This window comes from Eschscholzia californica, unplaced genomic scaffold (genome assembly GCF_041429995.1).
Source record: "Eschscholzia californica isolate CP2 unplaced genomic scaffold, dmEscCali1.0.p SCAF_2, whole genome shotgun sequence".
Taxonomy (NCBI): domain Eukaryota; kingdom Viridiplantae; phylum Streptophyta; class Magnoliopsida; order Ranunculales; family Papaveraceae; genus Eschscholzia; species Eschscholzia californica.
In genome coordinates, this window is record NW_028238309.1 from 40,441,441 (window position 1) to 40,450,950 (window position 9,510).

At 36.7% G+C, this 9,510-nt stretch overlaps 1 protein-coding gene across 1 annotated transcript; it reads left to right on the forward strand.

The window, feature by feature from the left end:
- The first annotated feature begins 7,279 nt into the window (after positions 1 to 7,279).
- Positions 7,280 to 8,158, forward strand: LOC147557909 (uncharacterized). Its single transcript, XM_086658957.1, has one exon. It carries the CDS (start codon positions 7,280 to 7,282, stop codon positions 8,156 to 8,158), a length of 879 nt encoding a protein of 292 aa, XP_086515083.1.
- Positions 8,159 to 9,510: the final 1,352 nt, after the last annotated feature.

A 9,510-nucleotide genomic window follows, 5' to 3' on the forward strand; every position in this document is an offset into this window, starting at 1 on the left:
AAATTTCTTCATCAATTTTTGCCATCAATGTTGTAACGCGGGAATGGAAGGAGGAATAGATAACCGACCAGATTAAAGGTTTAGTTACTTTTTTTCTATGAGTAGGTCAACAAATTAAGGTGGGTAATAGATCTAAAGGTGAGTATCTTATCAAAATAATAACGGACGGCCGGATTTGTCTTTCGACTTGTCCCAGTCAGCAAAAAACTTTGCGTTTTATTATATAGACTAGGTATAGCCCGTGCCTCCGGCACGGCGAAACTCATCAGGCGCATTATATAATAGCAACTACAAAGGTCTAGTACACTATGTTGGTATTCTTATATTCCATTTGTTCATGATGGGTTGGCCATGTTACTGATAAATGTACTATATTCACTAATTTGGTTTGAAGATTATATGTTATTTCAAGTCCTAAATTTAAAATTATTTCGTGTAGTTCTCGATTTGTGCATCATTTTCTGTCTAGTTTCATCAATAAAAAATACTTCATAAAGTATTTACAGAGACATACACAAATATTATTAGGTATGTCTTATTTATTTATTTATGTCTCCGCACTTTGTTCAATTTCTCCTGATAAAGTGTAAAATCAAAACGTGTCATAGCTGTTTGTTTAGCAAACCAAAGTTATATATTGAACTACGTTGAAAGTTATATAATTTCAGTCACTTGCTACAAATTTCATATGAGAAAAAGAGTTTCACATTAGTTATCACAGACTTGTAGAAATTTTTAATATTGGTAGTATATGGTACTAATATTAACAAATGTAAGAATAAAGAAAGAAAGCAAAAAAGACAATGAAGTAGTTCAATGGATAAAAAATGAAGTTCGGAATAGATGAAGTTCAGTGGATAAAAAATACCGAATTCAAAATAAAAAGAAATTAATACTATTTAGGACAATGAAAAATTTAAAGCAAATGCTAATATTAACAAATGTAAGAAAAAAGAAAGCAAAACGACCTTAACTTTTTTCCTTTGAGTTAAAAAATATGAAATTAAATATTTGTATTGGCATATTTAAAAATATATATTAGGGATAGGGAGAAGGAGAGAGAGATCTTGATAAAAAAAAAAAAACATTTCAAATCTAAATACTCCGATTACTGAAACTTCACTACTCTCTGCAAATCTGCCTCCTATAAACTAAAATTACAAAAACTTATGAATAGTTTATAAAATTAATAGTTAGATAATACTTATCACAAATGAAAATTAGATAGATGATAAGAAGTTTAGATTTCGATCTACACTTTTCAACAAAAACTGTTTAGCCGTTTTCGACTATAATAAAATCTAACGTTCATTTCGCAAAATAAAAAAGAGAGAAAATTGAGGAATTTGAAAAGTTATTAACCGAAAGAGTTGGAAAAGTATGTAATATACATTATGAAATTGAAAATCTTGGAGATCCTGCAATCTAGAGTTGGTCACAAAATCTAGAAAAAAACTAAACATTTCATTATTTTCCTAAAACGAATACCTCAATTTAGAAAACACCTCGGCTGCAGAGAGAAGCATGTAACATGATTAAAAAGAACATATATTTACCCCAATTAATAGTTTGAGTTTCTTAATAAGTACATCTCAAGAAACAAAAATACAAAAAGAAAAAACTCAGATTGTATGTGTTACCTGTATAATTTGAAAACAAAATTCAGTTTGCATATTGCAAATCTAATAATAAATATTTTGTAGAAATAAAATAAATTCATAATTTTCTTTATACACTATTTTCATATTCAAGAAAACACTTCAGAGTACACCCTTTCCTAGTCTTGATTCCAAGCTACTTCAATTGCATTGACTTCACCAAACGCCTTATATCTATACAAAAATCACCATAACTATTAAAATCCATAACAAACACAAAATCTCCGCACATAAAAATTAATAAAAAAAATAATAATTTTAACTACATATACATCGTTTTGAAAGTGCGTCATCCAAGAATCCCTTTCTAATACGAATAACAGCCAGATAAGGACAAACCAATTGGTATTTGGTGGGTTATAATATGGGAAATACAAATAGGTAAATTTGTATTTCTATATCGCAATATCTGAGAGACAAATAAGTACCTTCAAGAGACAGATATCAGTGAAAGAAATTGAGATGATTTGTTAGCTCATTGTAATTTATAATGGTGAAGAGGAAGTAGAAGGGGGGAGTTACAATTTAGTAATGATGGAGAATAAATTATACTAATGATGAAGAGGAAAAAGAGGGACAGTTACAATTTGGCAATGAAAAAATAAAAGATAACTAAAAATTAGAGGGAAAAAGATGAGTAGCATTGAGACGTTTTATTTCAATTTTACTGACCTATATATATAATATAGTGATAATAATAAAAATCTAATGGCTATGATTAGAAGATAAAATATTGGATGGCTAGTTGTTTCATGTCATATGAAAAATCATGCTTTATAGTATGAAAAATCATGGAACCTTTTGGTATTTCCAAGTGTGAAGGGTATATTAAACCATTAAATCCAAACATCTAAAGGCTGGGTGTCACCATTATCCATATGTTTGACCCAATTTCTCATATTCTTTTTTGAACTTTTCAGTTTTTTTTTAGAGAGAGTAGAAGTTATATAAAAATTTTAATGACATTTATTATATATAATGGTCATTTAGTAGAGGGCATTTAAGGAGGTTTTATGGGTGGTTTGTGAGGGTAAGACATGTTAGGGTTGAGATTTGAAGATAGTGAATCAGACGGTCATGATTTTGAGATATATAAAACCGATAACCGTGATAATGAGTGGGTGAGCGAATTATGTCTTTTTTAAGGAGGTAATAGATCTAACCATCAAGATTTAAGATCAAACACAACGAACGACCGGATTTATCTATGGGTTTGTCCCAGTCAGCACAAAACATTGTGTTTTGTTATATAGATATATATATATATATATATATATATATATATATATATATATAATAAAATAATTAAAGAAGAAAAGAAAGAAAGTTTGAGAAGTAAGGTTAATGCTAAAGTTATACACCTATCAAAAGAAGAGAAGAAAATATTAAGATGTATAAAACCTTTGGATGATGGAAGTCACCAAGGAAGACAAACTAAAAAAAAATAATATTAAAGCTCAGTTACAACGAAATTAAAAATACATTTTCTCTATGTTACGTGACATTCTTCTCTGCAGAAACCAAAAATATGAAAAAGATATCTCTATTTGATACATATGTCAATCCTAAATTTAATAAGAAATAATAGTTATAAAATATGATTTCTTATTGGTTTCTAAAGCTAGATAAAGAAATAGTTATAAAATATCATTTCTTACTAGTTTTAAAGTTAATTGAGTTGGCACTCAGAGATGTATGTGAACAAACTCTGAATTTAGAGTGTCATATTGAGTAAGTCTGAAATAACTACATCCACATCATCATCGAGTGTTTAATATAATGTTACATTATATATGTTTTTATAACAAAAACTCTAAAAATCCAGTGAGACAATATTTCTTTCGAATCTGTTGAAAGTCTATTCGAGATGATCTAAGTTTTCTAAGATTCAACTTTCATTGAGTATATTCATATTGAATTTATTTTAGGTTAATCCCGATTTTGAGCCTAAATTTTGACCAAGTTGAACATGTGATCCATTTTCTATGCTCCAATGAGACACTCCCAGACCATAATTCCGTCAAACAAAATTAATGACAAATATTTTATTTCTCTTTGTACCCTTTCAATTTAAAATGATACTCATCGTCTTTGATGAGTGAGCTTTTCCGATCGTTCCAAATTGGAGGTTAGAACTAACCCAAATTAAATTGGTATATATACACATACGCTATCATTAAAGCCATTTTGTCGTACCAACATTTTGGTTATATTTTCTTTTCTTATGTTTTTTAACTTTTTTTCTTCCACTAATAAAATTATAAGAACAATAGTTCTCATTAATCGCCTTTCTTTAACAAGTAAAAACAATGGAGCGTACATTTTTTTTTGAAAAATCGATTACGATCTACATTAGTCATTACAAGACATTGATGTATTATGAAGATGTGATGATAACTGCCTAAGTTAAACTAATAAAGAAAGAGGCTTAAAACCCAACAACATAGAACCTAAAACTCGACAAACTTATAACATTATTTATACCTTTAATAACTTAATTTCAATAACTATAGATTCTACCTCTTTTGGACATTGAACCTTGGATTTCAATAATTTGGAATTTATGTGAACACTATCAACCACTTGGGCAACCAAATGTTGACTGGAGTATACATGTTTGAATCATTATTTTTGAAGTAATAACTAATAAAATGTGTCATGATTTGCTAACCTCCTTAATTAATTGTTTGGATTATTTAATTATATCTCATTTGTACACAAATTATATATTAGTTTAAAACAATTACTTTGTTGTGAGTGAGCTACAGCAGTACCTAACAGCTTTACAACGCAAAGGCAAGAACAGATCTTGGTGTATATGATCAAAGTTGAGAAAATGAGTAGCAACATATGCCTTGTCTCTTTCAACAAAAAAAAAAACATATGCCTTGTCTCATCTAGTTTCTGCCTAAATGTGGATTTGGACTAAAAAAGTAGTACTCCAAAATTTTAGATGGTGTCCAACTCCATGACTAGATTACAATTTTGCTCTCACTCCAATAATCATTTTTACCTCAAAAAAGATTAATCATATGCCCGGCTGTTAAGTCTGTTTGTCTAATCATATTCTTCTACCACTATCATCTTTTGTACTCTTTATAGAGTGGCGAGAAAGAGAACCCACATTGATCTCTCTCTTGAAATGGAAATCTCAACCTATCTCCTTAAAACGGCTACGAGAAGATTCAATTCCATAAACCATCTAGATCTCAAACCCGTCGATCGTTCTTCTGCAAGAAAGAGCTACCGATGATAAAGGACTTCCTCTGTTGTAGAGAAAAAGGCAAAAATGGTGCTGGTGTTCAATGAGAGTGGTGGCGGTAATGGTGAAGAAGATGAAAATAAAGAAGTGTTTTTCCAAAGCAGAATTTAAATGGGTCGATGTTTGGGGAAACAAAAAAAGTTTACAGGGTACAAAATTTCTGAGAGTTGAAAAGTTACTTTCTTTTTTCCAAACACACCTTAATCTCCATCTATCTCTCTCTCTCCTTTCCCTCTCAGATTCTCTCTCGTTCTCCAATCAGTTGAGAACGAAATTCCAACCTGTTCTTTGTTTAAAGAGATAGAGGAAGAGTTTTAATGGAGAAATCAAAGAAAGAATAAGGAAAATGAATTCCAAGATTTAAGAGGGGTTTTCTAACTACAATTTCGTCGTTTTCAAGGATCATGGAAGAATTCTTCTTCATTAACAAATTGTTGTTTCTCTGGTTAGAAGTCGATAACTCGATCTCTCTCTGTCTTGTCTTGATTAAGACATATTTGTTCCTAGTGAGGGATTGGCAAATAAGTGGATTAGATCCATTATCGGTAAGGCCAAATAAGTTCGGAGGAGTCTGAACACATACACACACATTCGGGCCCGAAAGGGGAGGCCAGGAAAGGCTAAAGGTGGGCCGGCCATGTGATGGCCGACCTAAGCAAGGGGGCTGGTCATCTTATGGCTGGTTAGGCCCTAAGTGGGCCGGCCAAGGAAGCCCATAAAGGGCTATGTTGGCCAGACACACTAAGGGAACCCTAAAGGGGTATTTCGGGAAATTTCTTCTAATTAAGTCTTTATGAATCCTAGTTTGGGTCTAACACCTATTCTAAGGATTTCTATATAAGGACCAAATTAGACAACCAAAAGCAAGTGAAGTAATCAAAAGAATTCAATTGAAGGGAATTGAAATCACTTTTTCTCAGAGAGAGAGCTGTCTGAGAGGGAGAGAGAAAAGGAGTTTTCTCAATTATCTAGTAAAAAAGAAGGAGTTCCTCATCTCAACCTTCAAGAAGGTCCTAGATGACTCGAAGGAGGGAGTTCAAGTCATACACTCGGTGTCTCAAGTAGAGAAACAATTGGAGCTCTTATCTTCCGAATACTGGTCAGGATTTAGTTTGTGGGAAAGCGAATAAAGGTAATCATCTTTCCATTCTAGTTCATTGATTAGTCATGTATATCGATCCTGGTAATCTAGTGTTAAATATATGATGCTTGAGATTCCGCTTAGAACATTAGATAGTTATATTAGATACACACAAAATCCTACATAGGAGACCAACCCGATCAACTATCCCGTAGAGTCGAAGCTCCGGCCACTCTACGAGTCGAGCCACCCTCCGACGATACAACACGGTGACACCCTCAACATTCCACCAGTTTATATTATCTTATTTATAGCTTGATGACTTGAACGTCGGAGCGCCCTTGGCAAGACACCATCCCGGTGTCCCCAAGACTTCACGATTTTACTCGTTTTTGTCTGTCTACAGGTCCAACCGGTTTTTCGTCCGTCTCGACGTCTAAAGCCCAAGTTGTCGGTGGCCCATCAATTGACCTTCTGTTAATTGTGTGATTTTCTACCGTCCACAGTTTGACGCCCACTGTGGGGCCCCTTCAACTAACATCTCAAACAACCTCATCAATTGAAGAAGGAATGGTAACCTCACCAAATGACGTCTCGACCCAAATCGCCGAACTCACAACTCAGATGCGAGAAAACTCCCAAAAGTTTAAGGCCTTGGAGGAAGAGAATGCTCTGGTTCGAGCAGAGAATCAACTACTTCAAGAAAAAAATTACTGAACTCACCATGGCGTATCCAACAAGACCTAGGTTCCGAACTCCAGACATCCCAATGCAAACTTTGGTGACCCCTGAAGCAGGAAACTCCTCTAGCCAACCAACAGCTTAGTCTGGCACCATTGGCGTCTCAATTTCGAATCCAGTGGCTAATACCACGATCCCAGCAACGACGTTGTTATCATCTTTCCAATGCTCAGCTCAAACCCATCAACAATCGCAGTCGATGACTGTACCTCTTTTATCATACTCCCTTAGTGTTCCTACTTTTCCACCTACTGGATTACCCTTTAGTCTGTTGACTGATGGTCTGAACTCTGGCTTGCAGGAACCCCCTTGGAGCGAGCAATGGCTAAAAAATTGGCGGAGATGGAGGCTCTGATCACTCTCATTCCAGGAGTCCCAACCCTGTTTAGAAAGAGTCTACCCCAGAGTTATGCAGACTCCCCTTTCGTCGACACCATTGCCTTGGTGGAGATGCCGAAGAAATTTTCGTTCCCAAGTATGAGAATGTACGACGGCACCTCAGATCCAGAAGACCATATCGCCTCAAACAAATAGAGGATGTTCACTGCAACCATACCGAGAGACCTTAAGGAGGCTTGCATGTGCAAAAGCTTCGGGTCGAGCCTCATTGGTCCAGCTCTTCAGTGGTACACCAACCTGTCGAACAACTCCATCGCCTCATTTGCCCAGCTGACAGACACGTTCGTCGAACAGTTCGCCAGTAGTAAGAAGTTAGAGAAGCTCCCTCGAGACCTTTACCAACATAGCCAGAGGCGAGGTGAACCACTTAGAGATTATGTGGGGAGGTTCAATAGAGAAAAAGTCTCAATATCCTATTGCAACCAAGAGATAGTAGTGGATGCATTTCAAAAAGGGTTACTTTCACATAGCAAACTTTACAAAAACCTCACCAAGTTCAACTGCACCACCATGGAGGAGGTCCTTGCTCGAGCCTGGGCAGAGATCCGTTGGGAAGAAGACGAGTACCATCGAAGCAGACACTACCTTAGCGACGAACGATCCCGAGAACGTCATTTGAGACGAACAGATCGCAGGTCAGATGGTAGATATTCAGAGCCTTACACTACCTCAAGGAGATCTCAACCCCGAGACAACAGAAAACCACTCGACCCAGCGAGTCGAACTAGCGATAGGCCACAAAGACCAATTCGCACCAGAATTCCAGAGTACAACTTGAACGTCGAACCAGCTGAAGTTGTAGCAATCTTGAAGGGGATGGGAAACAATGTCCGATGGCCAGGAAAGACAAAGACCCCAAGTGAGAAACGGGACAACTCTAAATGGTGTAAGTTCCATAGTGACCATGGACATACCACTGTTGAATGCATTGCCCTCAAGCTCGAAGTGGCCGAGTTGCTGAAGAGTGGTCATCTCACTGACTTGTTAACCGACAAGGGAAATAACACATTAGCTTAAAGAGACGCACCGACTAGAGAACCAGAGGAGCCTACACCCTCGAAAATATGCATAGTCATAACAAGAGGATCAGAAGTGAGTGGAGTCAGTCACTCGGCCGCCAAAAGAAGTGCTCGAGCTGCAGTCAACCCAATCGTCAGCTCAACCACAGGGCCCTCCTATACTGAGCAAACTATTAGCTTCCTAGACAATGAAATTTCTACACTCGTTAACCCTCATCATGATGCCATCGTTATTTCACTTACAATTGCTAATTGTTTAGGTAAACGTATACTTGTAGATAATGGGTCTTCGACTAACGTTTTGTTTCCACATGGATTCAAAGGTATGGGTGTGGAGGAATCTAGCATCTGTCGTCGTTCAACCATTCTAATCGGATTTAGTGGTGAATAGAAATACACACTTAGAGAGGTCACTTTACAAGTCTACGCAGGAGGAATCAACCTCAACACAACGTTTGTAGTGTTGGACTGCCCTTCAGCTTACAGTTTGATTCTCAGAAAACCATGGATCCATGGCATGAGGGTCGTCCCTTCCACTTTCCACCAAGTAGTCAGATTCCCAACCCCCTGGGAAGTGTGAGATATTAGAGGAGAACAGAGCACCTGGAGGAACTGTTACAAAAACACTCTGAAGGCCCCAAATTCTCCATTATAGCAATTACAGAACGAGAAGCTCCTCGACGACCCTGATCACCCGAGCATGGAGGAATTGGACGAAGTCCAGATACACCCTGACTTCCCGGACCACGAAGTGCAGATTGGATCAAGGCTCAATCCTATATTGCGTAACAAACTCATAGAATTTTTATCTCTTAATCATAATTGTTTTGCTTGGTCACATTCTGACATGACAGGTATAGATCCAGGGGTTATAGTTCATAAACTCCAAGTGGATCCTAACCACCCTCCAGTGAGACAGAAACGAAGAAAGTTCACTCCAGAGCGTAATAGGGTGATTAATGAAGAAAGAAGAATGGGAAGTGGAGAGTCTGCATAGACTTTAACGATCTCAACAAAGCATGCCCTAAAGATTCTTTCCTATTGCCTCACATCGACATGTTGGTTGATGCCACTGTCAGACACGAGTTTCTGAGTTTTTTGGACGCCTTCTCGGGATATAATCAGATATTGATGCACCCAGTCGACCAGGAGAAGACTGTATTTGTTACTGATAGAGGCATATTCTTCTACAAGGGTATGCCCTTCGGGCTCAAGAACGCTGGAGCAACCTACAAGAGGCTAGTAAACAAAATGTTCTCCAGCATGTTAGGCGACACCATGGAGGTCTACATCGATGACATGTTGGTCAAGTTCTTGATCGCTGATCAGCACCTCGAACACCCCCAACAG

Coding starts and splice junctions, on each gene's coding strand:
- LOC147557909 (XM_086658957.1), top strand. CDS start 7,280: ATGTTCACTGCAACCATACCGAGAGACCTTAAGGAGGCTTGCATGTGC.